General features: G+C 34.8%; 3 protein-coding genes and 1 long non-coding RNA gene across 7 annotated transcripts; 3 read left to right on the top strand and 1 right to left on the bottom strand.

Moving 5' to 3' along the window:
- Positions 1-384: 384 nt before the first annotated feature.
- LOC120116979 lies at positions 385-14,337 on the bottom strand. Its single transcript, XR_005515594.1, has 3 exons — positions 14,207-14,337; positions 14,153-14,159; positions 385-397 (listed from the first exon to the last, which is right to left on the bottom strand). It is a non-coding gene; the product is annotated as an uncharacterized LOC120116979 (long non-coding RNA).
- Positions 1,485-13,104, top strand: LOC120116976 (protein LSD1-like). 3 transcript variants are annotated; one of them, XM_039137341.1, is made up of 8 exons: positions 1,485-1,611; positions 1,697-1,770; positions 2,366-2,488; positions 5,590-5,700; positions 6,540-6,655; positions 12,528-12,599; positions 12,697-12,750; positions 12,881-13,104. In XM_039137341.1, the coding sequence occupies exons 3-8, from the start codon at positions 2,377-2,379 to the stop codon at positions 12,920-12,922; spliced, it is 507 nt and encodes a 168-aa protein (XP_038993272.1). In that variant the 5' UTR covers positions 1,485-1,611; positions 1,697-1,770; positions 2,366-2,376; the 3' UTR covers positions 12,923-13,104. The 3 variants fall into 3 exon arrangements, with proteins under 3 accessions (XP_038993272.1, XP_038993271.1, XP_038993273.1); XM_039137340.1 differs by having other exon boundaries at positions 2,375-2,488; XM_039137342.1 differs by having other exon boundaries at positions 1,488-1,611; positions 1,758-1,770; positions 2,375-2,488.
- On the top strand, positions 11,161-22,896 carry LOC120116975. 2 transcript variants are annotated; one of them, XM_039137339.1, is made up of 10 exons: positions 11,161-11,173; positions 16,396-16,405; positions 17,562-17,789; positions 17,865-18,085; positions 18,425-19,085; positions 19,506-19,848; positions 20,325-20,416; positions 20,623-20,817; positions 22,217-22,351; positions 22,394-22,896. In XM_039137339.1, the coding sequence occupies exons 3-10, from the start codon at positions 17,616-17,618 to the stop codon at positions 22,781-22,783; spliced, it is 2,211 nt and encodes a 736-aa protein (XP_038993270.1). In that variant the 5' UTR covers positions 11,161-11,173; positions 16,396-16,405; positions 17,562-17,615; the 3' UTR covers positions 22,784-22,896. The 2 variants fall into 2 exon arrangements, with proteins under 2 accessions (XP_038993270.1, XP_038993269.1); XM_039137338.1 differs by having other exon boundaries at positions 22,217-22,895.
- On the top strand, positions 14,085-15,594 carry LOC120116978 (uncharacterized protein At4g14342-like). The gene is made up of 4 exons (XM_039137343.1): positions 14,085-14,130; positions 14,265-14,350; positions 14,445-14,568; positions 15,359-15,594. The coding sequence occupies exons 1-4, from the start codon at positions 14,125-14,127 to the stop codon at positions 15,404-15,406; spliced, it is 264 nt and encodes an 87-aa protein (XP_038993274.1). The 5' UTR covers positions 14,085-14,124; the 3' UTR covers positions 15,407-15,594.
- Positions 22,897-22,901: the final 5 nt, after the last annotated feature.

The following is a 22,901-nucleotide window of genomic DNA, read 5'->3' on the forward strand; positions in this document are numbered from 1 at the left end:
ATATTTTTTGGTAATTAATTAACATACTCCGATTGGAATGTATCAAAATATTACTCTATCTTTTGGTAACTTATTAACCTATTTTGATTGCGATGATTTTAACTTATAATGTTTATTAGTATGATTTTTTATAATTTATTGAAATGAATAATCAATCAATAAAATAAAAATTTAATATTTTTTAATTTTTTATAATATATTACTACATGTAAGTTGTAAAATAAACTAAAATAAAGCAAAAAAATAAGAAGGGTAATTCTGTTGTTTTACATTACTGAAATCAAATTCATCTGACATGTCTCCGAACCAAACAGAATATGAAATTGGATTCCAATTCTATTTCATGCCAACCAAACAGAATATGTAATTAGATTCCAATTCTTACAGATTCTAATTCCTTAACAGATTCCAATTCCCTCATAAATATTCCAGCGAACCAAACGCCACCTAAATCTATAAAGATGTTAGATTTGAACAGTAGTATTTATAAGATATATATTATAAATAAATTAAAAAATTATTGAAAACAAACAAACAAATCATCGAATTAAATTTCAATCCGTGGATTTTGGTTTTTCTTTTTGCCATCACTAAGGATAATTGGCAGAAATGAGTCAAAGAGATTCGTGATGGCCTAAATACCAGGCCATCCTCATTTTAATGGTCGAAGACCCAAGAAAAAGATGGTGATGTCTATGACTATATCCAAGGATTATTAAGAGTGTGTTTGGCAATATTTTTGGGTTGAGAAAAATATTTTATTTATTTATATATAATATTAAATACTTAATTTTTGACCTTAAAATCATAATTGAAAGAATGCTTTTTATTTAATCATAAAATTTAAAATTTTAACTCTCACTATAGAGAAGTATTTTTTCATCTTCAATTATTTAATTTAAATTGGTTGTTCAATTAATACATATGTAATTATGCATGGATTATTTTTAGTTTATTACCGTTCATATTAACTGTTATATATAAACAGTTATCGGAATATTTTTATTTAAAATATAAAATAATAGCTTTTTATAATATTTATAATAAGTATATAAAATAATTATTATAGAATTTTTCTTAAAGATCCCAAATTGAAGTAGTTATGTCTCTGACTATGTGTGTTGTCCTGACTAAGAATAATTTTAAATAGTCTATCTTGTAATCATCTTATATTTTTAAAAATAATAATTATTATATTAATAATAAAAATAAAAATATTATTAACAAATAATTAAAATTTTATAACTTTAAATTAAAATGATTCATAAAATCAAAACTCAAAATTTAAAACTTAAAACTCTCAAACTCTAGTTTAAATAAGAAGAAAAAAGAAATTCGTGACAACTTCGAGAATTAAATAAGTAAATAATAGGGGGGTAAAGGTGAAAAAGTCGGCCGAATCCTAATTCCCAACGACATTTTCTTAAGAAACTTCAACCAAACCTCCCAAAAGAGAAAAAAAAGAAGGAAAAGAAACAAGTCAACGTAATTGCAAGATTCCTAATTTTCGCGGATCTCATCATATCTGTAAAATCGCAGCATTTAAAATATCCTTTTGATAATATTTATTTATTTTTCCTGATATTCAACTTCTCGGCCTTCTTCTTCAAGGTAAAAGTTAAACTTCTTATTATCTTTCATCTTTTTAATTTGCCTCGTACTTACTTTTAATTTTTGTTTTTAATTTGTTTGACAGGAAATTTTGAGCCTTAATTTCGATAGCTCCCCAAGAAATTGGGATTGGTTTCTTGTTGAAGGAAGGGAAATCGGGTATTTCTTCCTCTCCGGGTTTTTGATAAAATTCATGTTAGGATTTCACTGAAATAAAGGGATTTTAGAAATGATGTACTGCTTTTGCTGAGTTGTTAACTACTATATGATTGAAAGGACAAAAGAGAAAGAAATGCTTTAAGGGAAAAAGTGATTAAGAGAAGACTGTGCACCGATAGTACTATTTCTGTTCTAATGTTTTTTCTTTCTCAATATTTTTGTTATTTCAAACTCTTTAACCCCGTTTTTTTCTACAGTGATTGTGATGCATATTGACGTGTATTTGTACTCTGAGATAGAACTTTCATTAAGTTGCTGTTGGATGCTATTTGTTAAATGAATCTCGCTCCTCCTTTGAGACATCTTTATTACTATTCTATTTTTTTTTGGCTAGCAATTTTGGTGTTTTTGAATGTCATGAATTTTGACCTCTGGATGTCTTGTTGTTTCATCTAGATCGACAGGATTGTATTAATGGATGAGGTTTTACTATCATATGCTTATATTGAATCTAAAAGATGACATTACCGGTTGTAAATTGTTATTATTGGTATAATCAGGTTTATAAAATGCACCTTTACATCGTTCTTTACAGTGACAGCAGATATGCAAAGCCAGCTCGTTTGCAGCGGGTGTAGGAGCATTCTTCTTTATCCTAGAGGGGCTACAAATGTTTGCTGTGCATTATGTAATACAATCACCCAAGTCCCTCCCCCTGGTAAACTTCAATTCTCATTCTTATTAATTGAACATTTAAAATCAACCATCAGTTTTCTCAAGTTGTGAACGGTTGCTAGTTTTCAGTATTTTCAACATGAACATGATTATTATTATTATTTTGATAGGAATTGAAGGCCTCATTAAAAAAAAACCCGTCTTGATTAGAGGAGTTTATAGAGAAACCCCTTAATCAGCAGAAGGAGGAAAAGAGTGCCTTAAGATTTCATTACAAGATGCAACCATAATCCACCCCAACATACACAGAGCACCAGAAACAAACGAAAACAACCTAAAAAACAGCATTCACTCAGCCTAAATCACCTTAGTTACAACAACAGCCACTAATAAAACAGACCAGACTTAAAACCTGAGTTTGGCCCGAAAGACACCACAAAACAAAACAACTTTAATAGAAGCCAAATAAAACAGCTAACTCAATCCATAGGAACCAAATCACCACAAAGGCCAAGAGCTTCCACATGAAAAGGTTGCAGAGAAGCAAGCTTCGAAACTCCTCCTTTCTGCCATTTAATGCTCATCTTGTCGACATAGACCATCCGAACCTCCAACTCCAAAAACAATGATCATATGCGAGTCACCTTCCAAAACTTCCACTGCCGTAATCTTCCGAAATCAGAGCCACTACTGAGCCATTAGACTCAAAACCCAATTCTTTCCCGAACTGCAAGGAGTCTGTGTCTTCCTTCTTTAGACTCTGCCCCAATGCTGGAAATTCCAAATCATAAAGGAATCTTTCTGCAAGAACCGGGCGAAGCACCTTCTTCTGTTTGTACTTGTTTCGGCAGTGCAAAGTCTTCTTTTGAGGAGCAGATTTTTTAACATGAACAGTTTGGAGAGAGGTATACTTATTATAATTACCCTCCTTTGCTCTGTGTTTCTGCCTGGAAATGTGCGAGAACAAATCATCCCTCAAATTTCGTTCACCACCTTTGATGGGCAAATCATTTAAAAAATCCTTCATTCCCTCATTAGCACGTGCAGTCATGTTGTTGTCATTTTCAGCCTCTCTCTCATGAACCAGCACTATCTATGTAAGATTTTCCAGGCTTATCTATATCTGTGAGTGGCATTGTGAACTACTTATGTAAGAATACTTGGCTTAGTGGGTTCATTTTCACCCCTTAATATTTGACCTAGTGATTTAGGCTTTGCCTCCTTGGATGATCCTATTAGAAACTAATGTACCTCTTCATTAACTAAATGAGGACTTAAGTTATCAAGACCATGGAGATCCACCGGACCTCGTTTATAATTATGCTGGAATCTTATTTGAAAATTTGCCCCTTGTCTAAACATCTGTCATTGTTTTTATTTCTAAATGCTGGCATGCTGAAATGAGAATTAATTTGAGCGGTACAAATGATGGAGCTGGGTTTTTTGTCCTTATGATTGGATTTAATTTGTCGTTAGCTGCACATAGCAGCTATAATACAAGTTAGCTTGAATGCAATGTATCAGATGTAGTAAGCCACAAGCATCATTCTTATATTTTTCGCAGTTTGAGAATGTATTCTCTTACTTGTAAGTTGGCATATATTTGTTAGTATATCACTGATATGTATGTGTCAAACCTGAAAATACCTTGGTACTGACCTTGTTCCTCTACCACATCCTACAAACTGTCAGAGTCTGGCTCCTGATTACAATCACCTATTTGCGGAATTGCCAAGGTGTTTGATTCATCCCATGATTTTTCAAGACTTGTATTCTCTTTTCACTTAACCTTGTTGGATGCCAACATTTGCAAGTTATCTTTTGGCTGATACCTTTGTTATTTCGTTTTTGCTTCCAAACAAGGAAAAGCAAAAAAAAAAAAAAAATCTTGAAGCAATAAATACAACGCATTATTTTATAACAAAATGAATGATTTTACATTTATACCGACTAAAATGTTAGATTGGTTATACATTTTAGTCCTTTGTTCATTTTTAGTCAATTATGATTTGGCTTTTAACTATTTTCTTTTGCTTTATAGAAGCATTTTGGAAAGTACCCAAAAGAAACTATGGGTTTCTCTTTGCTAAAGGTCTAATAGCTGTGATTGGATTTGGGCAGATTTGGTGCCCAAGCTGCTAACTCGTTAAGAATTTCAATCCCAATAAAACATCGTACAAGCTAACATGCAATATATACCTCTATTTAGTATTGTTCAGTAATCTGACCTTTTAACTTTTGGAGTGAAGCATAGATTCCACCAAATTCAATTCAACTTGATAACAAAACATTGTAAAATCTAGCTTGTTACTGCTTGTCAGTGAGAACATACGGCTATTTGTTTTTGAGGTATAAATATTATGTTCTTGGGTAATTGTCGAAAATAGTTTTAGTTGGACATAAGTCCATTCATTGTAGAGTTTATTTCTTCCATAGCTGCTGCTTTATGTGAACTTGGTTTTGTATAAGCTAGATAACAATGGAGTTTGGAATGCATGGGCACCCCAAGCAAACCACAAATTGTTTTATGGTCCCAAAACCATAAACCATTGGATCTGTTGGAAGCATAACTCCATCTTGGCAAGTTGCTCAGACATACCATTCAACTTGGTTTGATTATAGACCACCCACCTAATGGTTGTTACCCACAACTTTTGGGCATTTTGGCAATATTAACTTTCTTTCTTCTGGAACGTAGACATCAACGTGCAACTGAATTTTGGACCATAATATCTAACGGTTCTTTTTAAGAAAAACTTTGTAAGATTAATGATGGCATTCTTTAATTACAGGGTGATAATCTGCCAACTAGTATGGTGGTACTCTTGGCACTGTTTTTCCTGGTCATTTTAACAGATGTCTGATTGCAGTGCTACTGTATTTTACTTTTGAACGTGTTTTTTATTTTTTTTCATTTGGTTACCTCGATTGATTTATACTATGAGACTATCTGGTAATGCTATTAACAGTTGTGGTGTTATATAAAATTTTCTACTGAAATAAGAGATTAATTTAAGGCAAAGAAAACAATAATGTAGAGTGGCCAGTAACATTCCTCTTATCTGGATATGTAAACATAATAAATTCAATATCTGATAGGAATCTTATGGCTTGCTAATCCAAGTTTTTAAATAAACCCTGCAGGGCTGGAAATGGCTCAACTCATATGTGGGGGGTGTCGAACATTGCTAATGTATACACGTGGAGCAACAAGTGTAAGATGCTCTTGCTGTAACACTGTTAACTTTGCAACAGGTACAATATACTGGTTTGTGTAAATGATTTAAATTTGTGGTTATAATGTTTGGAAGTGCAAGATTGTTGCTATTAAATGGAAAGTCATTTTTGTACTTTGATGAAAGTTTAATGCTTGTGGGTTGATCCTTTTACTTTTTAGGCAATGTAAGCAGGTTTAAGAATGTGTACAGTTTTTTTTTTTTGGAGAAAATGGGAGCTTTTCTGTTCTCTGATTAGCGCTTCCCCATCCTGTATTTTGTGTCACAATGTGTTCCACATGGATTTTTTTTTCACCATTTTATATTATTATTTTCTTTTACTTGCAATCTGATTACTTTGAGTAGTTAATGATCTTAAAATGTTTCCAAACTGTCTGGCATCTGGATTATTGGCTGTCCTATTCAAATTATGCATACTTTTTTTAGCATGCCACTGCAGTTTTCTGTGGCTTTGGGGGTTTTTTTTCATGTTGCATGCACGTTTAGGCTTGCTTTGTGGCATTTGAGCTGTTTTGGTAAATAGATGATCTTAGTATGCTTCTTCATAGAAAGCAGCCTGATCACTTTGGACTTTGGTTCTCTTTTTTTCTCAAAGTGGAATTTTTATTTCAAAAGAATGTTAGCGTACCAGAAGTTGTATATCTTCTATGAACTTTGGGATGGAGTATGAACCATGTAGTGTATTTTCTTCTTTGGTTCCTCATTCAACCTTTTATCAGTGCATTTCCAGGCTGCTTGGCAGTAGTTTGTACTAAATGTTAATTCATTTTTTCTTCCCTTTCAATTTCATGGTCTCCAGCTTGTTTACTGACCCTTTTTTGCCTTATCTTTTCTTGGATCTCATTACCACGGAAAAAGCATCATCCAACCAGATATCTCATATCAACTGTGGGCACTGCCATACAGCACTAATGTATCCGTATGGAGCTCCATCAGTCAAATGTGCTGTCTGTCAATATGTTACTAATGTTGGCGTAAGTTTATGATTGAATTGGCACAATTTTTCATTAGTGTGTATGTAATTGAACATATTTCTAAGAATTTGCAGAGATTTAGGATTTAATTGCATTTCTGAGAGGCTAAAAGAGGGCCACATTAATTTATAAATTGCTTAATAGTTGTCATTTTTTCAGTTCATATGTTATTGCACGTTTTCTGATACAAGGTCAGCTTTTTAATCTCCAAATCTTTAAATTCATCACAATATCTCTGAATATATTTGGTCTATTTCTGAATGTATGTACATTTATTTGGTTTGCATGCGGTTGTTGCGAACTTCTTATGTTTTCTTGTTTATGGGTCTTCTTTAATTCAACTTGGTGGCAATCTCTCTCAAACTTGGTCTTACTTTCCCCAGCGTAGTTATTGGTTGATTCGGACCAAAATCAGTTAGAATCAGTTCCCTCTCTTGAAACAGATATTGGGTAAGGTTACGTGTTGAGTCATTTTTGGTATGTCCGGAATGGATTGGGAAGTTTTTGTTGGCACCCATGCCAACTCCACTGTTTAACGGATTGGGATATTTATTTCTCATATATTCAAGATATTGGCATGAGGAGGAACAAAAGGGAACTAGTGATACAAAGGATGGCCTAGATCCAAAGAAGGTTAATGATCTGTCCTGCAAGTCAGCTCAACAGATTTTTCAACCATCAGAGTTTAATGTACAAGGCAGTGAGGAGACAAAATTAGCTGGTAAAGCTGATGTTAGAAGTTTTGATGGACAGCCAGAGGGCTGTGTTGTGGATAGACATTTGTCAAAATCCAATTCTGGTAGCTGCAAGAGAAGGGTAAAAAGATTATTGGTAAGGGAAGCTTTAGATCATGTTAGCATCTGTACAACATCTTCTTCAGGTTTTTCGGAGCTTTTGGATGAAGCATTAGCTACACGGAAAGTTAGTCAGATTCTGGGGGTTTCTTTTACACAGGGGAATGAGGCTTTTCTGGAAAGAATAATTAAATTAGAGAAAGGCTTGAATATGGACAATTGAGTTGCCATAGGAGGGAAGTCAGGTTTTTCAATTATTATTCATGAAGAACAAATTAGCAATAATTTCATGGAATGTAAGGGGATTGGGAAAAAGAGAAAAACAAAAAGCAGTTCAGAGATTAGTTTCTAGCACATATCCTTCTTTTCTTTGGCTACAAGAAACTAAAGCAGAGAAGATACAAAGGTCATTTTTTTAGAAGGAATGGGTTGAATATTTTTCAGGGTGTTATTGAATCTCCAGCTATTGGTTCTTCAGGGGGATTACTATGTTGTTGGGATGACAATGTGTTTGAGATGGAAAGTCAATAGCATTAACAAAAGATTTATTGTTGTTGTGGGGAAATTCAGATCGAACCAATTCAAAAGTGTGCTCATAAATGTTTATGGGCCTTAAGTGGAGGAAGAAAAAGAAAGTTTTTTTGAAGAACTTAGTGTGTTTATTTCTGGACAGAATCTGCCGGTTTGTGTTGGAGGGGATTTTAATGTGTACTTGTGTGAGAATGAGAAGGTGGGCAGAGCTCAGAACAGATTCTCAATGAGGATTTTCTCTCAGTTTATTCAGTCTTCAGGTTTAATTAATCTGCCTTTGAATGGGGGCAGGTTCACTTGGTGTAATAACTAAGATGATCCAACATTTGTTAGATTGGATAGGTTCTTGGTGGATGGGCAGTTTTTGGCTACTTTTCCTGAGATAACTCAGTCACTCATCCCTAAATCCATTTCAGACCACAATGCTATTTTGTTACAAGATGGAGGAGTTGATTGGGGAAAAAAGCCTTTTAGATTGTTTAACTATTTGATGGAGGAAGATGGTTTTAAGGAAATGGTCAGACATACTACCACAGAATGTAAAATGCTTGGGAGAAAAGCTAGAATACTAAGTGTTTTGAAGAACTCAAAAGCAGCCATCAAAAAATGGGCAGGGAAGAAAAACCAGTTTCCGGGAGCAGAAATCTCAGATTTAGAAAAGAAAATTCAAAAGCTAGAGGAGGAGGCCCAACAGTTGAATGATGTTTCGGTTCAGGGGATTGTAGAGGAGATAAGGGTGTGTAAATCATAACTATGGGGACTTCATAGAATTGAGGAGCAGATTTGGTACCAAAATTCTAGAAAGAAGTGGATTAATGATGGGGATCGAAACACAAGATTTTTTCATACTTGTGCTTCAGTTAGAAGAAAACGAAATGCGTTGAATGCTTTAGAAGTTGAAGGGAATATTACTCATGATCCAGCAGTTATCAAGGCCACTATGAAAGACCATTTTTTCAAAATTTTCAATGATCGAACTACTTTGGAATAGAAGAAATTGGATTGGCTTTTTCTAGAATTTCCCCCGAACAAAGTATTCTTTTAGAGAAGGAGTTTTCCGAGGAGGAGGTTTGGGAGACTCTAAAGTCTTGCTATAGTAATAAAGCTCTGGGGCCCGACGGATTGAACTTGGGATTTTTTAAAAGATTTTGGACAGTTCTTAAGGAAAATATTATGCAGTTTTTTCACAGATTCTATGTGGGGAAAGATTGGGAGCATGGCATTAACCACACTTTTATCACCCTTATTCCTAAGGGATCTAACATTGGAAGCCTTGATGATTATAGACCTATAAGTCTAGTAGGAGGAGTTTATAAGATTTTATCTAAGTGTCTTTCCAGGAGGCTCAGAAGTTGTATAGGAGATATAATCAGCCCGACACAATTTGTTTTTGTTCCCGGACAACAAATTTTGGATTGCTCTCTCATTGCTAACGATGGTATTGATTATTGGAGGAAGAAAGGGCTTAAGGGTTATGTGTTTAAAGTTGATTTCAAAAAGGCTTATGATACGGTAGACTGGCCTATTTTGTTCAAGGTGATGGAAAATATGGGTTTCGGTTCTACTTGGATAAGTTGGATCAAGAGATGTGTTTCTACAGCTTAGATTTCAGTGTTAGTAAATGGGGTTCCATCCGAGGAGTTTCCAATGGCCAAGGGTCTTAGACAGGAATGTTCACTCTCACCTTTGTTATTTAATCTAGTTGGGGAATTGTTGAATGTGTTAATCCGAAGGGTTGTCTCGGAGGGATTATTTGCTGGTATGACTGTTGGCAAGGGGGAAGGTTCCTTTAATCTTACACACTTGCAGTTTGCGGATGACCTAATTATTTTTTGTGGAGCTTCAAAGACGCAAATTATGAATGTGAAGATGGTGCTTAGGGTATTTGAGGTTATGTCAGGGCTGCAATTAAACCTGAAGAAAAGCATATTGTTCGGGCTTAACATTTCCCAATAGGAGGTTAAGACTTGGGCAGACTCTATTGGTTGTACGGTTGGAAACTTCCCCTCTAACTATCTAGGTCTCCCACTAGGTGCTCCTAAGAACTCCTTAGTCATTTGGGAACCAGTGGTGCAGAATTTTCACTCTAAATTAGTCGGTTGGAAGGCTGCTACTCTGTCATTAGCAGGCAGACTAGTTTTAATCAAATCGGTTCTATCCTCTCTACCAACGTATTATTTGTCTATGTTCAAGATTACAGCTTCAATCCTAAAGTCTCTTAACTCAATTATGTCTAATTTTTTATGGGGAGGGAGAATTGGTATTAAGAAGATACACTGGGTTAAATGGGATGATGTTTGCAGACCAAAGAATGAGGGAGGCTTGGGAGTCCGAAATCTGTTGAGTATGAATAGAGCACTGATAGGGAAATGATCTTGGAGGTTCGCAAATGAGAGAAGTTCTGTTTGGAGGGAATTTATATGCAACAAATACAACATTGATTCAACAAGATTACTGTTTGATAGCAAGGTTCCACCTAAATCTTCCTGGTTATGGAGAACAGTGGTTAACGACTATTACAAGCAAGACTCCTTTGGTTCTAAGTTTCGTAGTTTGTGCAGCTTTCATGTTGGAAATGGTAAGAATATTAGATTTTGGCAGGATAGTTGGGCTGCTGATTATCCGTTCCAGATTTTGTTCCCTAGACTGTTTTGCCTTTCTACTAATAAATATGGTAAGCTTTGTGAGTTTGGAGAATTTCTCTCATCGGGTTGGATTTGGAATGTCCAAGTAAGAAGAAACTTAAATGATTGGGAGCTTGAATAATGGTGTAATCTGGTGAGCATAAGGTTCTAAGTTTCGTAGTTTGTGCAGCTTTCATGTTGGAAATGGTAAGAATATTAGATTTTGGCAGGATAGTTGGGCTGCTGATTATCCGTTCCAGATTTTGTTCCCTAGACTGTTTTGCCTTTCTACTAATAAATATGGTAAGCTTTGTGAGTTTGGAGAATTTCTCTCATCGGGTTGGATTTGGGATGTCCAAGTAAGAAGAAACTTAAATGATTGGGAGCTTGAATAATGGTGTAATCTGGTGAGCATAATTTCTTCTTTTTCTCTGTCTAATGATTCCAGTGATGGGTTGATTTGGAAAGGCAGTGGGGATGGTGTTTTTACAGTAAGTTCTTGTGTCAAGAGATGTACATCAGGTTCAGAAGCTGCTCATTTCTGGAATAATATCGTTTGGAGAGGATTGGTTCCCCCTAGAGCTGAAACTTTAATGTGGCAAGTTGTGCTCCATAAATTAGTTGTTAAATCAGAATTGGTTAAAAGAGGTGTTCAAGGTATTGAGGATGTTCTATGCCCTCTTTGCAGAATGGTTGAAGAAACTTCCTCACATTTATTCTTTAATTGTTCGGTGTCGTGGTCTATATGGAACAAATTTCTAAAATTATGGAGGTTCAGTTCTGTTTTTTCTGCAGATGCAAAAACCTTTCTTCTAGCGTGGGACGAGTTGAAATCTAATTCTGCGATTTGGACTTTCATTCCTGGGGCTGTTATTTGGACCATTTGGAAAACCAAAATTCTATTGTTTTTGAAGGAGGGAAGCTTGATCTGACAGAGTTGTTTTTCTTAACAAGAGTTAGGCTTGCTTCTTGGTTCCTAGCTAAGCATAAGGATATTTCTATCCCTAAGGACTCGTTGATTTTTGATCATTCTTTAGGGGATTCTTATTCGACCTATAATTTCGTAAAGTCTTCTACAATCCCTTGGTCACCTCCCCCCATGAGTTTCATTAAATTGAATGTGGATGCAGCCATTAGTAGTGATTGGAAGAAATCAGGTCTTGGAGGTCTTTTGAGGGATCATTCTGGTGTAATCCTAGGTTCTTTTCAGGAGCCTGCTGGTTCGGGACCTCCGACTTTGAAGGAACTTAAAGCTATTAAAAGGGGCATTTCTTTCTTTGCCTCTTTTCAAGGGAGGTTCAAAGATAGGCTGATTGTTGAGAGTGATAGCAGGGTTGCAGTAGACTGGATCAATGATGTTGATTCATGTCCAGTTGTATATGGTTTTATTGTTACAGACATAGTTGATAGTCTTAGAATTTTGGGGGGGTTGTTAGATGGGTTGCAGGACAGCTAACATCTAACATGGTTTTTGCTTTAGCAGATGGTTTTTGGTTTCTGTTAGGTTGGGGTTTGCTTATTGTTGTAAGGGTTATTTGGATTTATTTTCCATGGTTTTAATTGTTATTTTCTAATGAAATATAAGGCACTCTTTTCCTCCTTCCATTGATTAAGGAGCTTCTATACAAGCTCCATTAATCCTAAAGGAGATTTTTAACGAGGCCTTCAAATCTTATAAAAAAAAATGACTTCTCTTTGTCTAATTTTTCATGTTGATTCTTGTAAGCCTTTTTTTTGTATGATTTCCCTTTTTGAAAGTGAATTGCATTGTATTTAATTAGAAAGACGAGTACCTATTTATGTCCATGCGATAATATTTTTGAAAGTGAATTGCGTTGTGTGAGACAGTGTATATACATTTATGTCTAGAGAACCTCTATTTTTTGGTTTACCTGCTCACTGTATTTGTCATCTATGTTTCAGATGGGCAATGTAAGGGTTTCGCTTCCAGCAAGCAGGACGAATGCTACAGGGACTAAACCATCTACTTTTGCAGTAAGTTATTGAAGCTTTCTTTTCCTTTAAAATGTAGATGGTTTCGAGTTATTGACTGCTACCTGAATCTAACCTTTTGACCAATGCCTCTTCTCAGAGCCAAACAGTCGTCATTGAGAATCCCACGTCTGTCGATGAGAGTGGCAAATTGGTAAATATTAGTGTAACTGCATATATCTACTTTGTGTTTGCTTGAATGTCATGAATTTTTATTGTATAGAAAGTTGCAACATGGTTGGGGAAGAAAGAGGGATGCCTGACAGAAACTCGTGATATTGCAGGTGAGCAATGTGGTGGTTGGCATAACGACCGACAAGAAATGATCCGATGTTGGCTTTTATTGTTATTTTTGGCTTTCATTTGAGGAGAATGGAAACAAACATGGTTATTATTGCAGGGCAATTAGTTGTGTATATGGTGTTGAAAATGGAAATCATTAACATTTGTCCATTATCCGTTCATGATGAGGTAGGGAAATGTGATGTTGTACATTGTGTACGAGAGAGATTGAAAGTGTCATTTATATTGATCGTCGTATACGGCATAATTTGCGAAAGTGACGTAATGTTCACATGTATGTAGTTTAGCCACGGGAGCTGACTGAATGTGTATCAAGTATTGTCGTGTCTTCTCTGCTCTCCTCTCTCTCTCTCTCTCTCATTACCCTTCTATGCTTATATATAACATTCTGTATATAGTCTTTAATATTATAAATAGATGCATCGACATTAAGCAGGCCAAATGATTTTGATTCTTCAATAATAAAATGATTACAAAAGATATTTTCTTCTGTTTTTGTTTTATATATCGTTACCTATTAATAAAACATGGTTGGACATCCAATCATCATAAATTTTTATTTTGTTCATTCAGATTTAAAAAGTAACGAAATGATTATGGAAGTTATATCTGATTTTGATCACTTAATACAAGTTCTGTTAGTAACACATGTTATTATATTATAATGATACGTGATTGATTAAAGATTATATGTAAATAAGTGAATTATATTAATATTGAGGTTTAGAAGAGTTTTAGAACCAAGGACAAATAATTTTACCCTAATGATTTTGGGAGTAAAACTTTATTCATTATGATATTTGGTTTAATCAATCAATTAGTTTTTAATTTTAATTTAAAATATGTATAGAACCGTGGCGGATCTATGAATATTTTTTAGGATGGGCACTCCTATATTAATAACATAAATTTTTTGTATCCCAAACATAAATAAAATTTCAAGATAGACACCCTCAATAAAATAAATTACTAATATAAAAAATTTAAATTTCAATATTCACCCTGAACAAAGACTACATCCGCCACTAGAACCTTCATTATTCAACAAAGGATTGATAGGGAGATATTTTTAGAAGAAATAACAGTTGGAGTGAAAATAAATAAATAAGACTTTCCCTTAAGATAGAGGTGTGGGTGTACATTTATATATATGTACACACACAGGACATAAAGATGAATTTTTATCGTGCTCCTTGTATTTTTCTCAAGAGCTTCGAGAAAGAAGATGCAGGTAAAGTCTCCCCTATCAAAACCCTAACCCTTTATTGATTAAATTTAAAAATTCCACCAAATTTTAATTCTCAAACACCTAAACCGTAAATTTGGTTTTATTTTTGTCCCTCACTCTTTAATTAATGTTGTCAGGCAAGCGATAGGTTTAACATCAATTCCCAACTCGAACATCTCCAAGCCAAATACGTTGGAACTGGCCATGCTGATCTTAGCAGATTGTCTGTTAATCCTTTTTTTATTCTCTTTTGTTAAATGAACAAAATATTTTTTGCTGATAATATATGTTTTTTCCCTTGGTTCTATTGATGACAGTGAATGGGCGGTGAACATTCAACGAGATAGCTACGCGTCATATATAGGGCATTGCCCAATGTTGGCTTACTTTTCCGTGGCTGAAAATGAATCCATTGGAAGAGAGCGCTACAACTTCATGCAGGTAAGCCATTTTTTTTTCTTAAGTTTCGTGTTTTTGGATTTATGATATTCATGTTTCTTTCCGCCTGGCGTTTGTTTGTGTATCTGTGACATTTGGACTGAATTTTATGGGTTTATAATTTTATGGAATTTGGATTTATGGGTTTACCCAATGTTTCTTGGGATTTCTCTAAGCTTTTGTTGGGTTTCATAATGGTTTACTTTGTATTCCACAAGACCAATTGCTTTTACTACTTGAAAAGAGTTTAAAGTTTGCCTTACATGGAACAAAATATAGGACTTGATTAATGTTGTCCATTGCCAATAGTTGGGATATGTTTCGTTTTTGTGTTTTGTCGAGTGGGGAACTTGGTGATGTTCTTTTTCTGCCTTTTGAGGTATACTTAAGAGGAAACTACACATTTTTGTAATGCAAATTGGTGCCGCTTTGCCCTAGATTTTCTAACAAATATATGAGCTGTGTTATCTTATGCCATGGATGAGGCCAAGGGGGGCACCCTCCTGAAAATTTCAAATTCCTATATATTTTAGATGTTTTCTTTGTATTTACTCTTGGATACATTTTGTACCTACTAATTGCTTTTCAAAATGGTATCCACCTGTTTATTTTTATCAAAATATTTGGGTAATCATTCTCTTTTTACGGTATTGGTCGTCTTCTGGTCAGTCTATGTTAGTTGTAACAATGAGTCTTGATTTATACCATCTTACTAAGTGACAAACTAAAGTTTAATATATTGAATGGGTAAATGAGGTTCAAGGTATAATTGCTTCTGATATTGATTGTGCAGAAAATGCTTCTGCCTTGTGGTCTGCCTCCGGAGAGGGAAGATGATTAAAAGCTGTTGCTCCGGCTGTGAAGTGAAATGTTAGTTAGTCCAATCTTTTCCCATCAGGCAAGATATTTTCCTAATTGAAATATCCATCAATATCGTGTTTATTCTCAACTTGAAGTATGAAGTTATGTCGTAGTGGTGAGTATTGTGTCCGTAGCAAGATTTCTTGAATTCTAGTACCTATTTAATTCCTAAAACGTGCCTGGTCATCTTGCTTATTCTGGGTTTGCAGCTACACTTTCAATCATTCAGGGATGGACCGATAGAGGTGGTCGACCCTGAAAATTTTAAATTCACATATATTTTAGATATTTTTTATATCTTTTATCGGTAATATGTGTTCAAATTTTATAAGTTTGCTCATAACATAAAATCTTGCATTCATCCATGTACACCTTGTCTTTTGACTTTTCCCTCAGCTTTAGCAGCACCTATCTTAAATTCAGCCACATCACCGGTAGGCAACTTGCTAGTTTACACGATCTTCAAGTTTTACATGAATATTGGTGGAAGCATGATAGACATGAAAGGCCGTCTGTACCTTTCCATCATCTTCAAGAATATCAGTGTACAATTGAATTGCATCATTTGGCAAAGCATCCTCCTAACCAAATACTAAATATAATTGAGGAAGAACCACCACCTAGGTAATGTCCCTTTCAATTCGTTTAAAAATACATATATCGAAGACAAAAAACCACCGACAACCGTCCAATCGGCATGGGGGAAACAAAAACCACCGACATTGCTTAGCTATGCTTCTCCAAGAGCAAACCTTTGATGGGACAATTAAATGATTGAATTATAGTATTTAAAACAACCAAGCAAACCTTGATCTATTATTTTGACACCCCATTCATGTATTGACAATGTAGCACTACAGCAAACTATAATGGCATCGGAAAGCTTTAGGAATTTGACCTGGATAGACCACATAAGGTCAAACAAAAAAAGTTGAGCAATTAAAGTCGGATTTAAAAGAAAGAAAAAAGCATACGTCAAGTTTGCATGTTCATTACTCCATAATGGTAAACGTGTGTGTGCAGAAGAACTAGTTATAGTGGAAAAGTTCAACAGAATATAGTAGAGTTAAAAATGGTGTAAAAGCATTGTCCGTAATGATTTGATCATAAAGGAAATGAAGAGAGATGCATTTACTTATACCAACTTTTTAAATTTTCACTATATGATCTTCGCTGCTTGTCGTCTGATAGAATCCAAATTGAGATATGTTCTTGTCCTCTTGACCTCTTCATCATTTATATCTTCAAAGGTAAATTTCGATTGTTGAAGATCCATCAAAGTCCGAAGTAAACTTTTTTTTTATCTTATATTTAAATTAGTTTAATGCTATCAGTATAAAGCACAAGTGTGACTGATGTGATGATTAATTCGGTTGGTTGGATTGGATGACAAAAGTAATATATATTGTTGGTGTGGTGATATATATATAATTTGTTTATCACCACACCAACAATCAATGACCATTCGTTAAAATATTTTATAAATATCTTTTTCATACGTAAAATATTTATTTTACACTATCGTGTCAAGTATAATAACTTAATATTGTGTTATTCATATTGGATTGTAATTGCTATTTTATTAATTAAATTAATATATAAAAATTTAAAACTAATAAAATTAAATTTTATAATAACTTTTGTAGATCTACTTGAATTCGGAGTTATGGATTACTTAAAGATTAATTGAATTGAAAAATTATTAATTAAAGGTTTTAAGTTAAAATTAATATTATTACAGAGATACATATATTTGTAGATTCAATACTTGAAGAGCTAACACAAGACTATAAATATATATATCTAATTTTTTTTATTAGTTAACTTGTAATCATTAGTTAAATTAATTTTATAAATATATTTTTAGATAAAATATATCATTCATTTAAAAAGAATTTGCACATGACATTCATTTAAATTTTACTATGAGATATATAAATATTATCCACTTGAGATAAAAGTTTGTGTTACTGGATCTATAACAAGGGGAATGTGAAAAAGCAAATTCCTTTCGAATTTAATTATAAAGGGAATTTAGTTTTAAGTATTTTTCGGAACAAGTTACCGCCTACGCAAGAAAGAAAAAGGAAGAATAAGAAAGGAAAAGAAAAGAAAAGAATAAACGGTTTTAAAAGAAATAGTGTCTGTCCGTTCGTTCTTCCCAATAGTTGAATCGAACCAAAAGAAAGATGTGGAGTGTGTTCTTCGTTGGGTTGGTTGTTGGAGTGCTAGCAGTTGTGAGTCTGGAACTGGTGGGATTGTTGTTCGTGTTAAATCGATTGAATCGAAGGATCAAACGAGAATCTCTTGCTGCCTCGAATCCCCAGTCTCAACCTCCCCTCGATTTCGCTTACAACAAGCAGGTTTGTACTTTGCTCCCATCTTTCGTATATTTTCTTGCTGAAATTTGAACTTGCTTGCATCTTGTTTTGTGTTAGGGGACTGTTTGGGTTCTTGAATCAGAAAAAGCTCCAACACCCAGGGAGCAGAAGCGAAAAAAGGACTCGCCCTTGGAGGTTTCCCCTACCCGAAAACATGCTAAAATCCAGGAAAACAACTTGGTTTTCATACATTCTGATGCTTCCCGCACTACTACTATTCCCCTTAAGGGCTGCATCATTGAGGCTGTTTCCGCAACCAATTTACCCTCAAGAAAATGGTATTCTGCCCCTTTCTTTCACTCTTCTTTCTTGCTTCATTGTTCAATGTTCATGTATTTACGACAATGATTCTTACTTCAGTCTCAACTCTGAAGCCTATCTGCCTCATCTCATCTTTTTGCTTCAAGTTGTAAGTTCAAGTTTTGGGTTTTCAATCAAGCTTTTGTAGTTCTTAAGAATTAAGCATATAGATGCCAGTCTTGGTTAGTTTGTTGCCTTCGGATCATACAATACAATTCTGATATGATATAGCTTAATCAGAGTTGGTCCAAGTTATGCACTTTCAAAATATTTGTCTTTGTTTCATTCATTTGCCTTTGTATGAATGTTTTTGATAGGACCAAGAGATTTCCAATAAGAGTGGAAAGCAAAACTTCACCCATCTACAATGGAAGTAAAACAATTTACCTTTATCTGGAGACTTCTTGGGAGAAGGCATCATGGTGCCAATCTCTTCGTCTTGCTTCATTTGAGGATAAAGAAAAGCTGAGCTTGTTTGCTAAGCTGAATGAAGACTTTCGTGCTTACTTAGCATCTTTAAATGCTGGATATCCGTCGTTTATGAAACCCTCTTTAGGTTTCAGTGCTGAGCCAATGGATAAGGGAGGTAAATTTGATGGATCTTCATCAAAAGTTAGATTATTTTGGAGAAAGCTTTCCAAAAAGGCCATAAAGCCTGGTATGGAAAATAAGGGAATTTGGACATCTCAAACTGCCCGTGAAGATAGAAAGACTTGTGAGAAACAGCATCCATTCCAAGATTCAGTGACAAAGAAAGTACCAAACAATTCGACCGAAGAAAATATGACATTTCCATTACAGCAAGGTTTTCCTTGTACAGTTAGTCAAAGTGCTTCTGTTGCTTCTGATGCTGATTCAGAACAAGAAAAGTTTAGTTTTGATGAAGGGACGCTCTGCTGGAACTTGTTAATTTCTCGAATGTTTTTTGATATCAAAGGAAATGCAGCGTTGAAAAGTTCTATTCAAGCACGGATTCAGGTTGGATAGTCACCAGAACTGGACTTCCTTTTTCTTTTTGTGCTGGGTATTGCCTGTTCATGTCATTTGTTGCATTTTGGTTCATTTGTTATTATAAAAAAGATTGCATTTCGACTTCTGATTTGTTTTCCAGCCAAAACAAGGGAAAAGGAAAAACTGTTTTGTTTTTTTCAAGCGGTTTATTTCAAGTTTCTTTATTCAACATCTCCTTTGTTAGTACAATCAAAATTTTGGTATTACCCAGTATTTTGGTGTCAATGTAGACTACATTTTTGTGTTCTTTTACTGCATCAATGTTTTGATTTAGACATTTGATGGTCATTTTGTCTTCTAGGTATTCATGTAATTAGTTCTTTTGAAAACGTATCCTAATGCACATCAAAGGTGGTTTTTGATTAATTATATGATTTGATATAACAGAGAACATTGTCCAATATGAGGACCCCTAGTTACATTGGTGAAGTCATTTGTACTGATTTAGACATTGGAAACCTCGCACCTTATATCCATGCAACGAGGCTTCTTCCTACAGACATGAATGAGGTATGGGCATTTGAAGTTGATGCTGAATATTCTCATGGAATTCTGTTAGATGTTGAGACCAGACTAGAAGTTAGTGACCAGGATTTTCAAAAGGGCCTAGTGGATCCGAGTTCAGAATCAAGTTCTGCTGAGAATGTCTCTTCAGACCTTCTTGAAGGCTTTGAGCATTTTGGAAAGCATTTGAATCTTCCTGAAGAGGATGAGGTCGACCCCAAAGTTGGTTAGTATAAAAATGAAAGCTAATTTTTATATACATATCCATCAACTTGGCCCAAAATATCGGCATGATGCATAAATGTGTTCTGTTAGTTGCTTAATTGTGACATAATTGTAAAAAATGTGGATTTCTAATTATGTTAAAAGCACTTGGGGACACACTGGTGAAGATATAAAGTAGTAGCCTCTGTAGAAAGTTATATAAATCTGAAGTTGAAGAAATTTCTAAATGGAAAGCCTTGCTGACTCCAAATCCCTGTCCCAGTGTTGACATTTTTGATGTCTTGACTCCAAATCAGAAGTAGATGAACTTTTACTGTAATGGCTTCTCTCTCAAATGCATCTCTTTATGTAGCCTTACCTAATTCATCTTAGTATAACTGAATTGATCCTCTGCTTGTATGTTCTTCTTTCTGTTAATCTGGCCAGGGTAAATGGTTGCTTTTTTTTTCTTTTGATTTCACTCTCTTCGGATTTCAGATGGTCCAAAAGGCAGTAAAGCTACACCAACAACAAGTTATGCATCTCGATGGATGTCTGTTGTAAATTCCGTAGCCAAACAGGTTTCACAGGTTTGTGGTATAGTCTCTTTATACAGATAGGTGTTTCTGCTTAGAAGAACATAAAAATGACATTCAAGGATTATGAAGGTATTTATGTAAAATAGATAGTTTAAGATCCAGCAAATTGAAAAAAGATGGGAATATTAAAGCAGCCAATTGAAATACTTTCAACTTGGTATTTGAGGATCAAACATAACATGTATTTTCAAGTGCAGGTGCCTTTGTCTTTGTCGATAAGGGTTGCATCTCTTCGAGGAACACTACGGTTATATATAAAGCCACCCCCTTCTGATCAGTTATGGTTTGGCTTCACGTCCATGCCAGATATAGAGTTTGACCTTGAGTCTTCTGTTGGGGAATACAAGATAACTAGTGGACATATTGCTTTATTCTTGATCAGTCGGTTTAAGGTATGAAATCTTTTGTTTGTTGAAGAACATATTTCCTATTATTTCATTTTTATTCTTTGGACTGCTTATTTAAAATTTCTGCATGAAGCATTGATAATCCTGTGACGGTGTACACTAAAATTTTGGAACACCAACTATATGGAAGAGTAAAAATGGGTGTCTTTAAAAGAACAAAATCCATGTTTTGAAAGAGAAAAAAGGAAGTTATGTTATAAAACGAAGTGATTATTACATTTAACTTGTAATAAGGAGCTAAGCAATTAACAATGACAATATATATTCATATAAATTAGCTAAGATAGGAATTGGGTGAACTTCTGTTTTTTGGTTCTTATAGGTTGTTTTGTCCGCTGTTGGAAGATTCTCGTGTTTTTTTTTTATAGGAATTGCAGGCCTCGTTAAAAACCCCCCTTCTTGATTAATGGAGCTTTGAATGGAAGCTCCTTAATCAGCGGAAGGAGGAAAAGAGTGCCTTAAACATTTTATTAATCATAAGAAATTACATAAGATTTAACAAGTCCATACTGGATAACATAAAGCTTAAGAACTCTACGAACAACATAAACCCACTAATACAAACAGGAAAAACCACCGATGAGACCATACTGTCAACCAATCCCCTTCTTTGCTAAACTGTCTGCCTCCCCATTACACGCCCTTGGTTATAATTTACTGTTTTGTTCGTTGGTAATAAAATTTTTGAGGCACTCTTTTCCTCCTTCCATGTCCCTCGAGTTACTCTAGGGTTCTTGATGGTTATGAAGGGGGGTTTTAACGAGGCCTCCCTTATAAAAAAAATATTCATATAAATAAAATTCCCTATGCCACCACTCTAGTTGGAAGAAAAATAAAAGGCTTACGATCTCATTTCATTAACTAACACACCTTATGTTCCAAAGTGTTGTAAAAGGGAAAGGTTTTAACTTGTTCACTGAATTTTATGTACTCTTTTTTCATTCCCATTTTGCCCTGATACACGCTTTTTTGACAAGTAGGAAAATTCGTGGTGAATTCGCTTTACCTTCTTTTAATGTTTAGGTTGGTCTTTTTCTACTGTTTTATTGGACATTTTGGAATCTTAAGACTGAAGATGATATGATTCTTGATGCTCCATATGACTAAAAATTTTGTTGGCCAAAATTCCCTTTCAATTATTTATATAATATTATTTTGTCTGATTAAAAGCATCATAAGTCCACCTATGCCTATTCAAGTATTTTCCCTTGAGATATGGATCTGTGATCTGGTCTGATACGAGACCTACCTTTCAATCTTTGCTTCAGCCATTGAAAACACACAATGAGATATGTCACAATTTTCATTGCTGAACTTTGGCATTGATACAGTGAAAGAAACTGGCCAAGTGAACTTACATTTGATGTTTCTATCATTTGTGCAGGCGGCTATACGGGAAACTATGGTGCTTCCAAACTGTGAGAGTGCATGCATTCCTTTCATGCTAGCAGAAAAAGATGATTGGGTCCCAAGGAAAGATGCCCCATTTATATGGCTTAATCAAGAGGCAGCTACGGATAATAACATTGAAGCAAAGGAAAATAGCAGGAAAACCTCAAGCTCTCATCCAGAGAGCAAGAATCCAAAGCCGAAGAAGGATTCCTCTCGGGATTTAGGCACCGAGTCTGAAGCCATACCGTCATCAAGTTCTTCAGCAAAGAGTAGGTCTTTGCAAGATCTAAGAACTCCCCTTCTTGCGATTGATGAACCACATGAAACACACCAGCAGAATAGAGAGGAAACTTCAGATTCTGTGTCGGTATCTAGGTCTTTGACCGAGTCTGAACGGCAGAGTAATGTAGGCGACGACATTGATTCAAGGTCAAAGAAGACGGGGAGGAGGGCAAGGATGATGGATTTGACGAAGAAAATGGGAGAGAAACTTGAAGAGAAGAAGCGACACATTGAAGAAAGGGGTAGGCACATTGTTCAGAAAATGAGAGGACCTTGAGACCAGTTGAAACTTCATGGCATTCATTCTTTGATGCTGAAAAGGACTGTAAATGTGAACTTGAAGAACTATATATCAAAGAAATAGTGTACTAACGTTATGGGTGGGATAAGCTGTA

The sequence above is a fragment of the Hibiscus syriacus genome, unplaced genomic scaffold, assembly GCF_006381635.1.
Source record: "Hibiscus syriacus cultivar Baekdansim isolate YM2019G1 unplaced genomic scaffold, ASM638163v2 tig00110317_pilon, whole genome shotgun sequence".
Lineage (NCBI taxonomy): Eukaryota > Viridiplantae > Streptophyta > Magnoliopsida > Malvales > Malvaceae > Hibiscus > Hibiscus syriacus.